The sequence below is a fragment of the Jaculus jaculus genome, chromosome X (genome assembly GCF_020740685.1).
Source record: "Jaculus jaculus isolate mJacJac1 chromosome X, mJacJac1.mat.Y.cur, whole genome shotgun sequence".
NCBI classification, from domain to species: Eukaryota; Metazoa; Chordata; class Mammalia; order Rodentia; family Dipodidae; genus Jaculus; species Jaculus jaculus.
The window spans coordinates 98934939-98957066 of NC_059125.1; the positions used below are offsets into that span (position 1 = coordinate 98934939).

Consider the following 22128-nt stretch of genomic DNA (forward strand, 5'->3'; position numbering starts at 1 on the left):
TACTCAGCTTTCTAGAGACTTTGTATTCAGATGGTATTAATAAAAAAAAAAGAAATGAAAGTGAAAAAATATATAAAATAAATGCCCTATATCTTATCATACTTATTATTTTCTTTCAGGTGACTTGCTAAGAAGAGAAATTTAGTAAAAAACCAAATCATAACACCATGTTAGATTCTAGTAGTGGGATAATGCTCTTTTATGTAAGGCTACAATATGTTAGCTCTTGGGGATGAGTTTCTCCTGATATAAATTTTGTGTGGGGGAACATTTGCTGGTAAGAGAGTATTCATGATCCCTGTTGTCATATTCCTTATTTATCTTATGGAAAAACTCCCTTAGGTCTCTTGAAACAACTTAGCTTTTTGATTTAAATATTAAGAAATAATGAAAGGAATGGCATTTAGAAATAATTTTCCTAATACTGAATTTCTATTCTCTGTCTATTGACTACCTTATTTTAAGTACTGCCTAAGCAAAGGAACAGAAGAAAAAAAGGGCCATGTATCTGTTAACACAAATGTGTATTGTTCAGGTTGTATGCTAAAGGAAATAAATTCTCAGTATTCTTCCAAGATGTGCATAATAAAGCTCATGGTTTTAGCAATAGAATATCTCACACTGCTGGTAAGCATACCTGTTGGGACTCATAAGCAAATATTTTGATTATATTCAACATCAACCATGACTCATCACTCATGGACCAACTTATAAGAGGAAGGGAGTGTAGATTATACCATAGATAGGATTAGAGGAAGAAACTAGATGAATGAAATAGACAAAGGAAATAGAAACCAAAGAGAAAATAATAGTTCCAAAGGGTTTTTGTTTGTTTGTTTGTTTGTTTATACTATCAGGTAAGTAACTATAGCACTTGAGTATCTTTTGCCCAGATAATTTTTTTTTAATTCAAAGATAATTCCTGTGCAACTTAGGGCTTGGAGAAAAACATACCTAAAATATGGGTCACTTTTTATACTTTTTTTTCCTGTAAACCAACTTGTATAATAAAGCTATTCAGAAAATATACATTTTATTATACATTTTATCTTACCTAACTGTGACATATATATGGCAACAGCATCACAGTTGAGCCATGCAAAAGAATAATATAAAATTTATTTTAGATGATAAATTAATAAATATTAAAATTGCATCTTACTAAGATATATATGGCTAGTAATTTAACCTTGACCCACAAATCAAATTTCCCCCTCTGTTCTTTCTTAAAAATTTTATTTATTTATTTTATTTGAGAGAGAGAGAGAATTGGTGCACCAGGGACTCAGCCACTGAAATTGAACTCCAGATGCTTATGATACCTAGTAGGCATGTGCGATGTTGCACTGATCTCACCTTTGTGCATCTGGCTTACAAGGATCTGGAGAATTGAACATGGGTTCTTAGGCTTCACAGGCAAGCACATTAACTGCTAAGCCATCTATCCAGACCTCTCCCTCTGTTATTGATAGTTAAGAGAGTGATAAATCACACATCAGTAAGACAGTAATGCCAAGGACTGAATAAAAAGGGTGTCCTAAGAGATACTTAATTCAGTCTGATGTACCATTCTGCCTTTTGGTTAGGACCTACTACCTTTGAATCCCTAATGAAAATTCAATTGCCTTTCAGTACAAATGTAAAATGAGGTTTCTTTTTTTTTATTTGTTCATGTAGCATTTATTTCTAATTGAGACTACATATACTATTTGATTATTTGAAAGAGCTTATAATAAAAGTTCATATGCACCAGGGTAATGAAAAGATATACTTTGCTTGGGTTGTTGGTCAGTGGTAGAAAACTTGTCTAGCCTGTGTGAGGACATTCATCTGATCCACGATCAATCAATCAGTCAATCAATCAATACTATAAAATAAGAAATCATGCAGTTCTTGGGCCTAGACCATTTTGAAAATCTTTGGTAATGAGCCATAGAAAATCTCTCCCAGAAAAGTGTGCCTATGTAACTAAGCACATTATTTGGTCAGCAACCAAAGGCTGATCAAGGCACTTTTCCCTTGCATGTCCTTAAACTCTATGAAAATAACCCTTCTCATAGAGAAAGTGGAATTCTGAAGTATGGTAGTTATCATACTTGAGCATTGCATCTAGCTTTGAACTTCCTGTCAACTGAGGTTAAAATATTAAACAAATTGGGTTATAAAGTGCTCAGCATCTATAAAAGGAAACAGATTAGTTCACAGAGTGAGAAGCAAAACATCAATTTAAAAATGGCAGTGTTGATACATTCTGGTGATATAATTTATAAATAATAATCAAGTAACATAAAAGGATACAGCATCCTTTGATGAAATTCTTAAAAAGTAAGCAATCTAACGTATAATAACCTGTGCTAATTATATTGACAAATGCATTAAGTTAGTCACAGCATCATATTCTGAACCTCTCTGGAAAAGAGGGAGCTTATTGTATATGTCTTTCTTTAGTAGTAGATTTACCCACCTAATATTTTATTAAATCTGACATTAATAAAATATATACCCATAAGTACACACCAGTTAAGTAGCATGAGAGGCCTAAGAGTATAAAGATAAATTGACTTGTGATTAAAAATCTCCTTTTAATAGGTTATACCATGCAGAAGTGGTATGCATATAACAGCAAATAAAAACTTTAGGTACCCACTGCTTCCAACCTCAGCATTGCTTTCTCAAAAGCAAGTAAATAATATAGTGATTATTCTCACAATTACAGACATACAAAGTATTGAATAAGGGTTAAAAATATAGTTCCTGAATCAGAGAGTGATTTACCACCATTTTAAGCAGTGTGACCTTGGGCTAGGTCATTTGATTTCTCTGAGTGCTGTCATCTGTAAAATATCTATACAGAAAATTAATCCTAGGCTAGCTTCTAGGTTGTTCAGGGATCTCTTACCAAAATTTATTTTGTGGGATTCCTGTCTAATAATCAGATTGAGTCACTTAAAAATGGAATGGCAGTATAATTCTAGCAGTTGAATTTCACATGCTGTAGTAAGGTAAATATTACATGGCTAGCAGAAGCAATTCATTTGTCATGCCACTCTGTTAATGGCTCAGTAGATACAGGACAATCATAGTACACTATAGAATGTTAGAGCTTAAAAGTTCCTGCAGAACATTGGAAAATGTCTTAAAGAAACAGAGATGGGAGTTGTATCTCTATTTAGGTCTCTGCTAAGGTCTCATATAGTCATTGGAACATTATATAAAATACATGACAAAGACTTCATTACATGTTTGCAGTGATTACATTTTTGCCTTTGTTATACACAATGTCTATGGCATCTCATGCCTTCTTTTGTTTTCTTTCAGTGGATGGCTGCATTGACTGGTCAGTGGATCTCAAGACATACATGGCTTTGGCAGGTGAACCAGTCAGAGTGAAATGTGCCCTTTTCTATAGTTATATTCGTACCAACTATAGCATGGCCCAGAGTACTGGGCTTAGGCTTATGTGGTACAAAAATAAAGGTGATTTGGAAGAGCCTATCATCTTTTCAGAAGTCAGGATGAGCAAAGAGGAAGATTCAATATGGTTTCACTCAGCAGAGGCACAAGACAGTGGATTCTACACTTGTGTTTTAAGGTGAGTGTCATGAAAACATTTTCCAATTGCTCTTCCACTATTTTGTTGAGAACAGTGTTAGAAAAGGAATATAATGATGGAGTGCATGAAAATGCCCCTCACATTATGCAGTAGCTATGTTCTTGAAAAGTTGTAGTGTTTCAGTTAGGTTTGCATTGCTAGAAGAAATCACCTGTCCAAGAGCAGCTTGTGGGAAAGTGGTTTGCTTTGGCTTACAGCTCCACAATGGCAGGGGAAAAGATGGCATGAGCAAAGGATGGACATCACCCCCTGGCTAACATAAGGTGGACCATAGCAACAGGAGAGTGTGCCAAACACTGGCATGGGGAAATTGGTATAACACCCATAACTCCACCACCAACAATACACAGCCTCAAGTAAGAGTTAATTCACAAATCTCCATCAGCTGGGAATCTAGCATTCAGAAGACCTAATTTTATGGGGGACACCTGAATCAAACCACCACATTCCACCCCTGACCCCCATAAACTAATCTGCACATGATGTAAAATACAGTGCATTCAGTCCAACTTTAAAAGTCCCCATAGATTTTATCAATCCCAATGATGTTCAAACATCTTCATAGTCTAAAATCTTTTAACTGAGCCATAATACCAAAACAAAAATCCCCCCAAACCCATAATGGCACAGAATAAACATTCACACTGCAAAAGGTGGCATTGGGCATATCAAAGAAATAGTCAAGCAATACATGATTAAAACAGAGCAAATACCAAACTCTGTAGCTCCAAGTCCAACAACTCTAGCCAGTGATAAATCTTCAAGTCCGATAATTCTAACCAGCAACAAGTCTTTGGCATTCCAACTCCGCCCCTCCAGCTAGGCTACTCATAGTCCTGGAAAACTTGAATGTGGCCAGCAGCTCCTTAGCAGCCATCTCATGGTCCTGGCATCTCCACTGGGTCTCCACTGCAATCCATGGTTCATCCTCATGGCCCCATGGGATATCCATGCAGACAACCAGCAAACCTGCTTCACACTGCCCATGGCCATTTCCAAAACACAAGACAATGTTGCAAACTCAATGACCCTCTTTCTGCATTTCTCATAGTCCACAATACCAAGTAGGGTGCCAATTTGTTAATCCAAGAAGGGGGGATAAAGCAGACTTTGAAGAACAGGACACTCTTTGAGCACCCAGGCCCCTTCAAAAGAGTCTACATTCTTCTTCTTGCCCCAGTACAGGTCAGCTGGCCTAATCTCAATGGTTGTAATCTCTCAAACAATTTGCAGGTGAACAGGCAGCAGTTTAGACCTACAGATTTCATTTTATTTTTCCTGTGCCATATCTCTCTGCTCACATCAGTTCATTTCTACACAAAGCAATCCTGCAAAACTTCTTAGGACACAAGTATAAGAGCAAGCCTTTCACACAAACAGCTAGCCCAGGCCAGGCAAAGCTCTTTCTCACCCTCACAAGCCAAACCTCACAATCCATACTTCTTATTTCAATCAGGTCTTGCAGGTCTGACCAGAATAGTCCATCAAGCTGTACTTACAGCACTGCAAGTCATATCTAAGGCCAAGGTTTCAAATCCTTCCACACTCCTCTTGAAAATCATCTCCAAAAGTCCAAAGCCACACAGTCATGTATCTAGCAGCAATCCTACTCCTCGGTACCACTTTAGTGTTGTAGTCAGGTTCATATTGCTGGTAGAAATCACTAAGCCAAGAGCAGTTTGTTGACAAAAGAGGCTTATTTTGGCTTACAGGCTCAAGGGGGAAGCTCCACAAGGGCAGGGGAAAATGATGGCCTGATCAGAGGGTATTTATCAACCCCTGGCCAACATAAAGTGGACCATAACAACAGGAGAGTGTGCCAAACACTGGCACGGGGAAACTGACTATAATACTCATAAGCCTGCCCCCCAACAATACACTGCCTCCAAAAAGTGATAGTTCCCAAATCTCCATCAGCCGGGAACCTAAGTTTATGGGGGACACCTGAATCAAACCACCACATGCAGTAAATGTACCACTTTATCAATAAATCTATTCTAATCTATTAGTACTACATATGAAATTCTTATCAAAGTATCATAAATTTAATATCCCATTTCTATGTGTTATTATTTAACTTAGCAAATTTTGTGACTCATTTCTTCCTCAACTCTACCTCTGTTCCAGGGTGTTATTTTAGCAACTGTTTCTCCACAGAGCCAATTGATTCAATGATCTTGATATCTGGCCATGAAAATGACCTCATGTATTATTTAGGCCAAGATCTCACTCCTCTTATCATAGAAAAGAGCTTCCAGTGCTTTTGAGAGACCTCACAACAAATGAGATACTAGTAATATCCTTCACAGAATCTACAAAATGTATCTGATTTTATGGTTTCTTAGTATTCTTCACAGAACTCAGTAATCACATAGTTATCCTAAGTTTCTGAGTAGAATACCCTGAAGATATAACAGCTAATTATTGTACAAAATTTATAGTGAGAAGAATCTGTTAGGGATCTATTAAGAATATATTAGAATTTTAACAAGGTGGTCTCCTATGGGTCCCTGGATCCTCATGTCTGCAGTTCCCCAAAGGCGTCCAGGCAACCATGGAGAGCAGGGTCTTGAGTGGCCTGAGAGTGCAAAGGGATGTACACCCAGGAGATAACCTCAGAGAGTAGTTCTATTTATTCAATAGGGAAATGGATTTATAAGCAGTTCAGAGTGTAAAGAGGGTCCTAAGGGGATTGCTGGGTTCAAAGTTTGCTAGCGAATGCCTAGGGACATTCATTCTAGCATGTAGGGAGAGAGTCAGGTGCAGCAGGTAGAAAGAGTCAGGTGATCTACATGGTGGTGGGAAGAGGGTAGCAGGGGGATAGACTGTGTGAAGGCTGCTGACTGATAAGGAGTTTCCTAGGCAACTGGCCAAAGGTCACATGGCTATGGGCAAAGCCTAAGTTCATGTGTGCCAGGCTTGGAGAGGGAGTAGCCTCCCACTTCCCCTCTAACCCAGTATTAGGACCAGGGATCTAGCATCACAGAGACTGCATTAGGAATTACAGAAGATAGCTGAGATCACCTTTAAGTCACCTTTCACTTCTGTCATTTGGAGAGTCTCTGGCCTTGCTCACCAGGGATCTAAACTCTACTATTTGATTTTAACTTCTTGGAAATATTGACTCTTCTTTTCCTTCTTTCTTTCTTTTTTTTTTTTTTGTCTCCTGTGGACTTTGATGACAAAGCTATGTCACTTCTTCATCAAAAGCATTTGGAACTCCCTGGTGAGGCTTCATTGTTCTAAAGGCCAAGAGAACAAGGTGGTATATAAATAAACTTCCCAAAGCTTTGACAAGCACTTTTGTGTTTGAGTGCAGCGGAATACTGGGGGAGCAAAGGGTGAGTTTAGCTTCTCTCTTAGGTAGGGAGAATCCCTGGGGTCTTGGCAGAAACAGTATTCATTCTCATTGCATCCTAGTGATAAGCAATATTTTCTTTCACTTGGGCAGCTCTGAGTAAAACTGACAATTCGGTATCATTCATCTTTAGAGACTGACACTGTAGTTTTCAGGATGTTGCAACTCTTTGCTGACTTGCCACCTATAATCCTCACTCCTACTGAAACCTGCCAATCAAAGGTAACTCTCTTCCTCTTTCACTTTGATTTTTTTTTGGTTTATCACAAATACAGTTTCTTTGCAATTATAAAGAACTTCTAAGCTTACTAATGAATTAGTTATTGGTTACTATCTTGATCCTGCATAGGTCTTCAGTCTTTTTATCTCCTTTCTTTTCCCTTCTTTCCTCTAATGCTCTTATTCCTTATATTGTTAACAACTTAGTGAGTTCATCATGTAATTCCTCATCTTTTAGTTACACAAGCATATTTACACAGAGATGGTTTACCTTATGTTTTACAAAATAAAAGAAATATTATATATGTGTCTGAATTTTTATTTTCTGAAATATATAATAGAAATATATCTGAGTCACATAACAGCTTCCTCATTCTCTTGAGGTATATAATATTCAGTATTTCTTATTACCCTATGATTCCACAATTTAATCATTTTGCTATTGAAGAGCATATATTTCAATTTCAGATTTTGTTCTTATAAATGTGCTATAATAAAAACATTTGGTTTTAAATTTTTACCATTTAGAAGTTTAAATTTAACAGAATTATTATAAAGACAGTATATTTTCTATACACCCTACACTCTTATTTGTAACCCTTATGACTATGATACATTTGTTGCAATTAATGAGCCAATGAAACAATGCAGTAGTAGTGTATTACTATAAAGTAAAATCCATATTTACTTCATAGTTCCTCACTTTTTCCTCAACATCTATTTTCAGTTTCAAGCTCTCACCTGTGATATCACATTCAATTTAGTTGACATATCTCTTTAACCTCTTTTGGTTATGGAAACTCCTCAGACTTAGCTTGTTTTGGTATATTGGTCAGACATATAACAGAGTATATTAATTACTTTTCTTTTCTTTTTAAAATTTTTTTCCATTATTTATTTATTTATTTGAGAGCAACAGACAGAGTGAGAAAGGCAGGGAGAGAGAGAGAGAGAGAGAGAGGAAGGGAGAGAATGGGCGCACCAGGACTTTCAGCCACTGCAAATGAACTCCAGATACATGTGCCCCCTTGTGCATCTGGCTAACGTGGGTCCTGGGGAATCGAGCCTTGAACCAGGGTTCTTAGGCTTCATAGGAAAGTGCTTAACCACTAAGCAATCTCTCCAGCCCTAATTACTTTTCTTACTGCTATGACAAAATACCTGACAGACACAATGTAAGGAAGGAATGGTTTATCTTGACTTATAGTTTAAGGGGGCCTATCTATCACTGTGTATAAATAATCTATCATGGTAGCAAAAACACTAAGTAACTGGTCACATTACATCCAGTCAGGAAGCAGAGAGAAATAAATGGTGCTGCTAAGTTATCTCTCTCCTTTTCATACACTCTGGAACTCCAGCCCATACAATGGTGTCATCCACAGATTCGGTCTTCCCGTCTCAATTAACCAAATCTATAAACTCCCTCACAGACATGCCTGGAAATCTATTCCCATCAATTTGACAATGAAGATTAACCACCACACAGAATATCTTTCAGTTGAGGGTTATCTAATTTTTTATCATAAAAATGGGTGTTTTGGAGAGGAAGAACATAGCTGTAAAATACCATTTTTATCACATTTTATCACATTTTTAACACATTTTATCAAGGGTACAAATGATCAACATGACATTATTGTTGGTGTTGACCTTAATTATCTGGCTTGACGTAGCATTTGTCTTTCTCTGCTGTTAAAACTCTCATATTTTACTGTAGTGTTTTAATTTTTTGAGACATAGTCTTATTTTATATCCCTAGCTATCTTAGAATTTGCTATATAAACTAGGCTGGCTTCAAAATGGTAGCAATTCTCCTTTTCAGCTTTCCGAGTGCTAGGATTAAAGGTATGGGCCACCATACCTGGTTTTATACTGTGGTATTTAGAAGAAAGTCATTAGTGTTTTGAGGTAGAATATATAAATAATTTATAATTATTACACATGGGAGATTTGTCTCTTCCCATCCACGTATTTATTCAGTCATTAATTTTTATCATCATGGACTCATTGTTGTTTACATTATACAATGCAACTCTACTTTATTTTATTTTACAAATTCCCTTACATTTTGAAATTGGGAGCTCTTTAGCTCTTTCAATGATCTCGTTTGTTCTTTTTTTTTTAATTTAATTTATTACTTTACTTTTCAGCAAATACAGGCAGTTTGGTACCATTGTTTAGGTTCATCCATGATCTACCCCCTCCCAATGGACCCTCCTTGTTGATGTAAATGGCTCGTGCATTGTGGAGTTAGTCCACAGTTATTGGTACGATAAATGTCTCTGCATATCATGACCCAATATGTGACTCTGACATTCTTTCTGCCCCCTCTTCCGCAAAATTTCCCTGAGCCATGTTGGGTTCATTTTTGGTCTGCTTCAGTGCTGAGGTTTTGGGGGCATGTGAGGCTCTGGCTCTCTGATTTGGTAGGAGTTGATTTTTCTCTGCATTGGTCTCCTTCCCCTTTGTGCTGGTATCTGGTTCATCAGGAAAACATCACCCTTGCTTGTTTTGCCAATTTTCTTTAGTTTCAGTCAGGCCCCTTTTGAGGTATGTTGGGGCATCTCTCCTTAGGATCTGCCTCTATCTGAAAAAGAGAAGCAGATTCTCCAACAGAGAGTATGTTAGCACCTGTAAAATTGAGATAACAGTTACTTTTTTGATAGAGAGTTTAATAGGTGTAGGCCCTCTTATACCCCATGATTAATGGTAACTTGATATTGGAGAGTGGGCTTATGTTTGGATATGGTTCTGACTTGTTTCCCAGCTCCAGCTATGGTTCTCCTACCACTGAGGGGATCAGTTAGCCAAATCAAGAGCAGTTGGTTCCCCACCATGGCTGTGTGCTACTATTGCACTTGTGTGGGCATCACAACAGGTTATTTGCTGCTACATAGGTTGGACCATGAGTCGCTTGGACAGATATTGGTCATTTCCCCCAGTCTCCCATGTAGCACCTTCTGGCACTAGACACGCTGACTGTCTGGGGACTGACTCTCTCCTGGCTTCCAGCCATGCCATGCCATTTGGTTTTACGTGTCAGCTGTGTAAGGAGTCTTCAGCAATAGGGTCTTACCACTGATCTTTGGTGGGTCATCAAGTACTCTGACAAAAGTTTGTCATTGTTTTAGGAAACCTTGTAGGTTTCTCTGATCAAAAGCTCATTGTGGATGATAGCCCCATGCTGGTAGTGGGGGTTACAGGTCAGTGCCCACTAAGAAAATGAGGAAAAACATAACTAATATACAAGAGTTAGAGAGGAGAGAGAGAGGGGGGAGGGAGAGATGGAGGGAGGGAAGATATAGAAGATTTAGGTTAGTCTTGATCCTACCCTCTCCAACATACCTCAAAAGGGGCCTGACTGAAACTAAAGAAAATTGGTGAAACAAGCAAGGGTGCTGTTTTTATGCAGCAAGACTTAGGGGGCAATTGGGACTGATTGGGATGTTTAGAAGTTTTGAATAATTTACTTCATGTATACCTTCTTAAGAAGTAGCAGTTTGTGAGCCACTGTTCTAAAGAAAGTAACCAGCCATGTAAATTCAGAGGCACAGAAATCTATAATCTAGATCAAAATATAATAGTGTAAATACATAAAATAACATAATAAAACTCATCACTGTACATGATAAGAATAATTTAATGAAAAAGAAAATATTCTAGTGTATATAAGTGAAATCACTAGTACTTGCTATGAATTATAAACCTGCTATTCTGACCTAGTAATAGGTACTCACTCCAAACATAGGCCAAGGAATAATATCAATCTATATAAGAGATTTTATGCATTGTTAAGTGATATAAAAAGGCTTTTAGGACTGGAGAGATGGCTTAGTGATTAAGGCACTTCCCTTCAAAGCCTTAGGACCCAAGATTTATTCCTCAATACCCACATAATCCAGGTGCACAAAGTGGTGCATGCATCGGGAGTTCATTTGCAGTGGCTAGAGGCCCTGGCATGCTCATTCTCTCTCACTTGATCTGCCTCTATTTATCTGTTTCTTAAATAAATAAATAAAATATATTAAAGAAAATTAAATGCTCTTAATCTGATATTTGATATTAATACTTAAAGTAAATGGTATCTTCAAAATGTTAATGTACCATAAACTCTTTAGAAATAATTGTTTAGTGTATTTAACAAGCCAGGAAGTATGCCATTTATCATTTACCAACATACTGAATGATTATTTCTGCAGCAGGTGTTGTCTGCACTAGAAAAGTTGAATAGGGTGGTTATACATTAAAGAATTGTTTATCTTTGAAACAAGAATTGTAGCATGCTACTAATCCTTGAATTTGTATAACGAGTGTAAGAGTATACAGTATATTGTCATTTGTAGTCTAAATATATCATATATTCCATAATACAAAAGAAGAAATAAACATAAGCATATAATTCTTTTGTCAAGTTTTACTGTTAAGTGACCCTACATATGTAACATATATGAACATTTTGAAATATTTTAGTCAACTACTATTGATTGAATGTACACCATAAGACATCTTTTATACCATGCTTCAAAGAAAGCTATGTGTTTAGAAAGTGGTTATCCTAGTCTATCTCAGAAAGTAAGAAATAGGTTATGTCACCTCCTATCCCCCTGCCTTATTTTCCACCATGGTTACTGGGAGATTTTCAAGGGCATTGAACATTTTTCATAACTCAATTCCAACTTAACTATTGATTCTTGAAAAGTTAAGTGTCAAAAATTCAGTTGCCTGGGTAGCAATGTCCAAAAGAGCAGAGAGTTTCTTCTTGAAAAAAAAAAATGAAAGCCTGAATCTTACAGAATTAATTGACCCCAGAAAAGATCAAGATTGTACAGCAGGGTCTTGAGATGGTAGTAACACTTTATTTGTTCTGCATAGGATGAAACTAAATGCAAATAGTTTATTTTATCAACCCATGTTCTTTAACAAGTAGAAGTCCCTGATTTCATTATTTTAGTAGCAATTTTATAGATAAAAGTAAATATCTACCCTGAAAAATCATTTTTAGCATTAAGAATTTGATAAGATATTTGTTTATAAAATTATACATAACTAAAATTAGCAAGTGAATGCAATCAATTTTCTTTACTTCCTTAACAGTAAATTCACTATACTGCAACTCAGCAAAGATAATCATACTACTACACATTAAGAGCAATGAATGCTAATGGTCAGTTAGCTTTCTCCTTTTTATACAGTCTAGGACCAAGCCCGTGGGATGGTGCTTTCTGCAGTTAGAATGGGTTCTTCTTTCTCATCTAACCTATCTTAGCACAGCCCTCATAGAACTGCCAAGAGATTTGTTTGCATGAAGATTCTACATCCTTTCAAATTAACATCTAGAGATTGTCCATCACAAACAGTAATGAAATTTTAACTCCACTCAGTTTTATTTAAAAAGAATCGTGCTTATAGTTCAGCAAGTTAGCAGAAGTATCTGCTTTATAAAAATTAGTGGATATTTTTAACTATAAAACAAGAATTGACATTAACCAGTCATTGCTGAGTTGGCTAATATCAGTGTATATATATATATATATAAACAGAGTGATAGATAGAGCGAAACAGAGATTATAGGCATGCCAGAGCTGTCTGCCTCTGCAAATGAACTCCAGATGCATGTGCTAATTGTGTATCTGGTTATACATGAGTCCTGGGAAATCAAACCCATTGAAAGCAAGCCACTGAGGCATCTCTTTATTCATATATGTTTCATGCCCTGGCTTATCATATAGCTTCATTGATCTTCTGTTTTATGATTGTTTTGATACGAATAAGGTTTTAGCCTATTGTGTGTGTTACAAACTGAACATCTATTCATGGGCCAAGACAGGAACATAATGAATGTGGAAGACCATATGAAGCATTTGGGTATATTGAAAATTGTAGTAATCCCTCCCATACTTTCATTCACCCATTCTACTCTCTTACCACAATATCCTACATTTTCTAGTTCACTTTTTCTATACCTCATATCCACTATTCTAGTGCTATCACCTGACCCTGAGCTAATTATCCCCAAATCTTTTACTGTCCCTTGTCCTATTCCTGAATAGAATATTTAAAATCAGTAGTCATTATGGTTGCTCTAATATCTACACTCTTAACTTTTCCCCTTTCCCCTTTCATCTTACTTGCTTGTGAAAATCACAACCCTGTTTAATCTTGCCAAAATGTGCTGTACTGAAGGGAAATATGTAATGGTTACTGTTTTTACTTTAAATACATTATCATGAACTTCAAGTGGATCCTTAATGGTACCATATAGTCTTACTCTGTACTCTTAGTCCATTCAGTCTCCTGCCAACCTACCTGACTAGTTTACATTTCCCCGCTCTCCTCAAGTTTTCATCATATCCACTCTGTTGTTTCCCATTTGTTCAGAAGAAAATGAAGCAGTTGGGAAAGAACTTCCACTACATGTACCCATGTACTGGCATCTCTAGTTTCTTAACCTTTGAACCTCTTACACAAATAGATTCCTATCTAAGGCTAATCACATCGTGGGTCCTCTATATCTTCTCCTTATTTGCTTATTCAGAGACATAATCTGAGAAATTGTCTTGACTCTTCCTATGTCATGGAGTTTTCTATTTTTTTTTTTTACTTTTGTCTGTGGAGATGTAATAGTCCTGTGGTATATCTTTTTTTAATGAGTTTTCTATTTATGCAAGATTATTTCATCAACAAACACACTATACAACATTTATGCCATGTTAAAAAATACTCGAAACAATACTGCAAGTCACTGTCCCCAATATTTTGCTCCTATTTGAATAAAAACTACTTCAAAGAGCTTTCAAGTGATGGCATCACAGGGGTTTCTATATATCAAAAACCTACTAACTATACACTGTTAAATGTATATGGTTCTTATATATTAAAAGGTGCCTCAATAATACTGTTAATAACAAAAGACTTTTATGTGCTCACAGTCCTAAATTAATCTATATTCATTTGCTAGCTACCTGGTCCAATATACTTTCACTTGCCAAAACTGCTTTGATTTCATCTTCCAGTGCCCTCAACATTGCTAGTTCCAATAGCCCTGTCAATTTTCAGCCCTCCAATTTCTTGACCTATCATTGTATTTGGCACAGTTGATCATTCTTTCCTTTCTGCTGTTACAATATTGACTTGACTTCCAGATAACCCTGTTCTTCCCTCTATTCCATTCATTACTCTTCCTTAAGTTCCTTTCCTGGAACCTCATATTATTTGTGACCTTTTAATGGTAGAAGGCCCTAAGGATAAAGACCCCATATTTCCATGTCTTCTGAATTTTGAAAAAGAATATGAAATTTGAATATTTGTAAAAGTTTTCCCAATTTTTAAATTTTGTGAAGCTTTCTGTTTAAAAGGGCTATACTAACACTCACCAAAAAATTCATTTTCCAAACTGTACTGGTAACTTTTAACTCTAACATTACACCTAAGAGGGATGGCATAATGCAGTTAGATCAGGACTAGGGAATGTTTTATGTGAATCAAAGAGAAACAGAAGAATGAATTTTCCCATGGAGGTGTAGTAGATTAGAGGAAATCGTCCATGCTTCTCAGAGTTAATTTAAACGCTCAGTAGGAGAGCCAAATAATGCCGCTAGATGTGGCATCTGAATCAGTCTCAGTCTAATCCCTTTGTGGCTATTGGAATCTCCATGCTAGGCACATTAGTCAACATAGGGTTCCTTTGACTTAACGCCAGTATGCTGAAATATTATATAAATAAAATTCTGTTGTTAAGGATTGGAGGATTTTTTCAACTTCTTTTCTGACTGATAAAACAATATGTATATACCATACCATAATCCTTTTTGAAAAGGAAGAGAACTAGGCTGAAGAGGTGGCTTATTGGTTAAGGCAATTGCCTGCGAAGCCAAAGGACACAGGTTCCATTCCCCAGGACCAATGTAAACCAGATGCACAAGGTGGTGCCATGTATCTGGAGTTGCAGTGGCTAGAAGCCCTGGTCCACTTATTCTCACTCTCTCCCTGTTTCTGCCAGGCATGGTGGCGCACGCCTTTAATCCCAGCACTCGGGAGGCAGAGGTAGCAGGATTGCCATGAGTTCAAGGCCACCCTGAGATGACAGAGTTAATTCCAGGTCAGCCTGGACCAGAGTGAGACCCTACCTCGAAAACCAAAAAAAAAAAAAAAAAAAAAAAAAAGAAAAGGAAGAGAACTGACTATAGTCTCAGTAATGAAAGGTAACATCAATGAAAAGAACCTTTAGAATCCAGGGGAAAGTTATAATATATAATCTTCCTCAATGAGTCATAAAAGTCTTAAACTAGCTAGCAATCATACAGACCTAACAGTGTGCTTCAGTATTCTACATTGCTACCACTACAACCACCACCACATTATGTTGAGAGTATGGTCTCCAGATTGATTGGTTTTGAAAGATGGCTCTATTACTTATCAGCCATGTGGACTTGCCAAGCTTATATGATGACTAAGGTTTACCCAGTATACTTACAGTTTAAAAAGTATAAACTGTTGGTTCTGGTCCCAACATTAACTGAGGGATTGATAGGTATTATGAATGTGTGCCTTGCTTGTATAACATGGAAATTGAAGACCCATGTGCTGACTCAACTTATATTTTAACACTTGTTTTTGGTATTGAGTATATGAATTTTATAGTATGCATATAAATGCATACTCTGAGCTTATATTCTATCTTATAGAAAACATTCAAATAACAAAAAATTTGCAAACCTGCCCCTGACAATATTTATAGTAGTGATTAGAAATAGGATCATGTTACAGGAGAGCCTGGGGGACTACTTTTAGTTAGGTGGTCAAGAACAGCTCCTAGAGAAAGTCGTATATAAGTTGAGCTCTCAAGGAAAAAAGTCAGTCTTTCAAAGATCTACAGGGTTAAGAAAAATAGAAAGGTTACAAAATCAAAGAAAGTTTGCTATGTCCAAGAAGACTAGAAAATATGGTAAATGACTCATGTACAGTGATTGCTATAATCTCCTGAGAATAAACCATGGCAAATGGATAGAATTTCTCCTTTGAGGTAGGGTATGGTGGGATGGCACTGAGGTTTCAATGATGAACAATGATAATGATATTAAAAAAAAAAGAAGAGAAAACTTTGACAAGTAAAAAAGAATGATAGAAAATGGGCCCTAATGGGCATATGACCCAGCTTGGAGTGCAGAGTATATGTAGCAGCAGAGGACTAGAACTAAGGTTGAGTGTTAGCCTCAGAAAAGAGAACTAAATATGGATACAATAGTGTGTAAACACTATTCAAGGTCTCTTCACACTGGAACCTGAGGTCTGCATGTGCCCCAGGATAGAGACAGACAAGGTCCAAAGTCTTTAAAGATCACAATGTCATGCCTTAATGTCAAAATTTTGGACAGTTGTGTTCTACTACTAGTTTATACAACTATGAAAACCCTAAAGAATTAAAGAAAGAAATTATAGAAAATACTGAAAAATTGAAAGACCCCATGTTTTTGAATCAGCAGAATAAAAACTGTAACAAAGGCCATATAATGAAGGTGTTATACTAATGCAATACAGTCTCCATCAAATTACTTTAATATTCTTCACAAAATTATTTAAAACATCTATCCAGGCACTGACACCACCTACAGAAGACTATCATCATAGGAAGACAAGATGATGACATCAAAATAAAAGAGAGACTGATTGAGAGGGAGAGGGGATATGATGGAGAGTGGAGTTTCAAAGGGGAAGGTGGGGGAAGGGTGGGAATTACCATGGGATATTGTTTACAGTCATGGAAGATTTTCAAAAAGTATCTATCCAGGTGTAGTGGCGCATGCCTTTAATCCCAGCACTTGGAAGGCAGAGGTAGGAGAATCATTGTGAGTTCAAAGCCAGCCTGACATTACACAGTGAATTCTAGGTCAGCATGGGCTGGAGTGAAACCTTACCTCAAAACAACAACAAAAAAATACAAACAAACAACAACAAAAAAAAAGAAAAACAAAAACTTCATATAGAAGCACAAAAGATCTCAAATATTCAAAGCAATCCAGAGCTAAAGGAGCAATGCTAGAGAGTCATCATAATACTTTCAAGTCTATATATAACCACAGAAACAAAAACAGACATAGACCAGGAGAATAACACAGAAGTCCAAGTAGCTATAGCCCAATAGCAAGCCAAGAGCTGCCTCTCAAAGGGAGAAGAGTTGTCTGCAAATGATGACAGGCCTTGCTTAAAAATTCCAAGGGATTCTGCTGTGACTCACCTATGGTGACCTGTCTATAGTTCCAGATAGCTTCCCTATCTGCCACTAACACCTGGTATACCATTAGGTCTGTCGGATCATATGGAATAAATGTCAAAACAGCCTGCATAGCAGCTTGGAGAGCCTTCTTCTGTTCTGAACCTCACTAAAAACTAGCAGCTTTCTTGATAACCTGCTAAATAGGCCAGAATAACACACACAAGTGAGGGATGTGCTTCCTTCAAAATCCAAATAAGCCCACTAGGCATTGAGTTTCTTTCTTGATGCTGGGTTGGGCAAGGTGCAACACATATGCCTTACCTTAGAAGGAATGTCTCTGCATGAACTGCACCACTGAACACCTAGAAATTTTACTGAGGTGTAAAGTCCTTGAATTTTTGTTGGACTTAGTTTCCATCACCTGATGCACATGTGTTATACTTGCCCGTCTGGAGGGTTTACTAACTTCTCCCTTGATGCAATCAGTATAATACTATTGATATAATGGACCAGGTGATACCTTGTGGAAGGTGTGTGTCACCAAGATGTCTTCAAACTAAGTTATGATACAAGGCTGGAAAATTAATGTAGCCTTGAATTAAAATGGTAAAAGTGTACTACTGCCCTTGCCAACTGAAAACAAATTGCTTCTAATGGTGCTTATGGACAGGAATGGAGAAAAAAGTATTGTTGTGGGAATTTCTCTGGAATGATTGCTCCAACACCAAGGAGAGTGGAACAGAGGAGTTTATTTACCCAGGGACCAAAGCTGAGATCACTCCCAAAGAAACTCAGACCCTGAGCTCAATCTGCACTTTCATTTTATACAATTTATACTCTAATAGCAAGGTGAATTCCATAGGAGTAGGGAGGATACCATGCTAGCAATGTGAAGCAAGAAGGCAAGTTTGAGTCTTTACAAAAGGATACATGGAAGTTAGCTATGTGGTTCCATGGAAGTCAGCTATGTGATAAGTAAAACATTTCCTCCTTCTGACACTCTAGGAAGGGGGGATTGTTGGGGACTTTTCACTCCGTTGAACAAGAAGGGGTTGGGTATAACAACAATCAGCATCTAATATAATTCATCATGTAGCAAGTGGTCTTTTCCTACCTCAGTATTTTCTTTTTTTAAAAAATCTTTTTAGGTTCATTTTTATTTATTTATTTAAAAGTGGCAGAGAGAGAGAGATAGAGATAGAGATAGAGAGAGAGAGAGAGAGAGAGAGAGAGAGAGAGAGAGAGAGAGAAAGGGGCAGATAGATAGAGAGAGAATGGGTGTGCCAGGGTTTCCAGCCACTGCAAACTAACTCCAGACGCATGTACCCCCTTATGCATCTGGCTAATGTGGGTCCTAGGGAATCAAGCCAGGGTCCTTAGGCTTCACAGGCAAGCGCTTAACCACCAAGCCATCTCTCCAGCCCATACCTCAGTATTTTCAAGATCAATAGCTGAATAACTGATGCCATGAGATATGCTAGTTTTCTCAAGTAATGAAACCATACTATGAGCAGCAGCTACCAATGGAGACACCACTTGATTAAGTTTCCAAAAATTAAGTGTCATTCTTCATGATCTAGTCATCTTCTTAACAAGTCAAATAGGAAAATTAAAGGTTTTGATGAGAAGCACCACTCTTGACTCATTCAAATCTTTTATGGTGTTACTAGTCTCTATAACCCCCCATTCTAGGATGCAGTATTTTCTTTGCTTCTCTATTTTCCCTGGTAAAGACAGCTCTAACTGCTTCTATTTGGCCTTTCCAAGCATAATATCCCTTACTTCATAGGTCAGGGAAATAATGTGGGAAACTGCCAACTTCTAAATGTTTAAATATCACAATTATGTATTCTAGCACCCAAGAAATAAAACAGGATGAGTTTTGGACCCAGTGGACCCACCATGAGTCAACCTTTAGCTAAGATTCCATAAGTAATTTGACCTCCATTAGCCCGTACTTTAACTGAAGGGTTTATGCTGTTTTAGATCTTCCATAATCAATGCTAATTCAGAGCAAGTGTCTAGTAACTCCTCTGTCACTAAAGTGATTATTTCCTTTACCCCAGTATAAAGCTACTATATTAGTCAGGGTTCTATAGAGGAACAGAACCAATAGAATGAATTGTATTACAAGAGAATTTATTGGATTAGTTTATGACAGTACAACAACAACAGATTATAGGCCTGAGAGTCAAGGAACCTAGTAGCTGCTCAGTCCACAAGGCTGGATACCTCCGCCATCCCAATCAGGAACTGAAGGTCTACAGGTGTCCTGGAGAGAAGTTGCTCTTCAGTACACACTGGTCTTCCGTCCACACTGGAATGCTGCAAAAGAGCCAGCAGCAAGCAGCACCAGCAGCCAGGTGGGAGGGGAGGAGAATACCTTTATTTCCAGAGCTTCTTTTGATAAAGCCTCGAGAGAGGTGCCACCAACTCTGGGGGAAGGGCTCACCATGGGAAAGGATTCCGCCTTTAGTTAATCCTTCCTGGAAGCAACCTCAGATACCCACTTATGAGGAATGTCTGTGCATTCCTAAAAAGATCAAGGTGACACAAACTTAACCATCATAGCTACCCTATTAAAAGGACATATATTCCTGTAATACTTTTTAAAATTTTTTTTGTTGTTGTTATTTTATTTATTTATTTATTTGAGAGTGGAAGACAGAGAGAGAAGGGGAGGGGGAGAGAGAGAGACAGACAGAATGGGCGCGCCAGGGCCTCCAGCCACTGCAAACGAACTCCAGACCCATGCACCCCCTTGTGCATCTGGCTAACGTGGGTCCTGGGGAATCGAGCCTCGAACCAAAACCCTTTGGCTTTGCAAGCAAATTCCTTAACCACTAAGCCATCTCTCCAGCCCCCTGTAATGCTTTATATTGATTGTCACCTTCATGGGACCTAGAATCACCTGTTAGGGATTATTTAAGTTAGGTTAGCCTCTGAGCATGCCTGTGAGGGCTTATTTGATTACTTTAACTGAAGATGAAAGATCCATATAAACTGTTTCCTGGGCCAGGATCTGGACTGTATAAAAAAGAGAGAGCTGTCTGAGAACCAGTATTCACCATTTTCTGCTTCCTCACTGTGGACTGAATGCAAGTAGCTTCCTCAAACTATCACCTTTATGCCTTCCCTGCCATTAAGAACTCTAACCTGAAACTGCAGGCTAAAATAAACCCTCCCTTCCTTAAAATGACTGTTGTCAGGTATTTTGTTCCAGCAACAAAAATGTAACTAATACAGTCCCATTGAGAAAGGTTGGAAAAAATTAATATTAAAACTTTTCAAAATTATTAGAGTCCTGCTTTAAGGGGACATAGCTTTCTCTTAATTCAAGGGGTTGTGATTCTATAACCTAGGTCAATCCTGGACATTAGTTAAGAGATCATTATTCTATGTTGCTAGAATTCAAAATAGCTTTTCATTCATTTGGAACTTTTCTGCTTCTAATGATAGAGCAAGAATTTAGTAGGCTTCCTATCTATTTCACTTCTGGGAACACCATGATTAAGCACCCAGTGCCAAAGGTCTACATATGTCAGACCATTATAGATGTTGCTTTGCCTGTGATGTCCATTATGATAAGTACACTCACATGACCTTTAGCAATTCAGTGCTGCCATTTGGCCCTTGTTACTTCTAGATGTCACTAGAACCACTGCATATAAATCATCTAATTCAGCACCATAATTCCCACTGCAAGGTCTATATTACATAAGGGAGCTATGACTAAGCTCTCCAGCTCATGTTTGGTTCTCCTCTTAAAATATGTTTCTTATATTCTTAGTGAAAGATGCATCTTATGGACATTTCTATTGCAGAGGATTAGGTTTTACAAGACAAATCTGCAAAGGCATTACAATTTCTTGAGCCTTTTATCATCTCAATCAACATTAAGCCAATTGTTATCAGGTAGCTTTAGCTCATTCCCAAGAGGCCATCTTGTGATCCATACCTTAGGCAACGGAAAAAGAAAAATAAACTCTTGACATATATTTTAATATGGACACTGCATTATTAAACCTAGAATCTTGGCTCAGTGGTCCCATATCAGTAAACTCAACCTGATCTAGTTGATGTTCCTTCTCCATCATCCTACACCCTTAAACCTCTATCCCCATACATATTCCCCAGATTTCTGCTTGCATGACTTAGGAAACTTATGAGGTTCATTGGAAATGTATCACTCTTCATCATGGCTCACACTTTCTATCTCATTTCTTGGGATTGCTTAAGTGTGAATCTGCTTATAGGTATAGAAGCAAAGAGTTGAGGGCACTGAGTGGATTCAGCATTGCTTTCTTAGCATAAAATACTTCAAGAAAGGCCATTATCAGTTCGATAGACAAAGCAAAATGAATTGTCCTCAGACAAGGAAAGAGAGATGTCAATACTGTAGCAGTTAGGGTGAGGATCTATCTTCTGCAAAGTATGGGGAAACTACCTTCTTAGGCTAAATTAACCCATATTTCAATGTACTCAGCTTCATCTGGGTCTTCCCGTACATCTCCATACCAAGTTGTAGTATCATTTTTTCCCCAACCCAGGCCTTAACTTTAATTTTCAACACACATCAAGACCAGAGCTTGATCTTATATTGTAAGTCAGCCAATCATTTGATTAGGACTTGAGTTTGGATTTCTGCAACCTGAGCACTTTGGCTGCTAGAGTGATGATTCTCTTCCAGAGAACACTTAGAAGCCTCTAGATACTTTATAT

At 37.5% G+C, this 22128-nt stretch overlaps 1 protein-coding gene across 1 annotated transcript in view; it reads left to right on the forward strand.

Moving 5' to 3' along the window:
- Positions 1-22128, forward strand: part of Il1rapl2 (interleukin 1 receptor accessory protein like 2) — a 1146491-nt gene that overhangs the window by 630285 nt on the left and 494078 nt on the right. The window contains exon 3 of the mRNA XM_045139829.1: positions 3319-3592. Within this exon, the coding sequence (XP_044995764.1) occupies positions 3319-3592 (274 nt within the window). The remainder of the gene's footprint in view (positions 1-3318; positions 3593-22128) is intronic.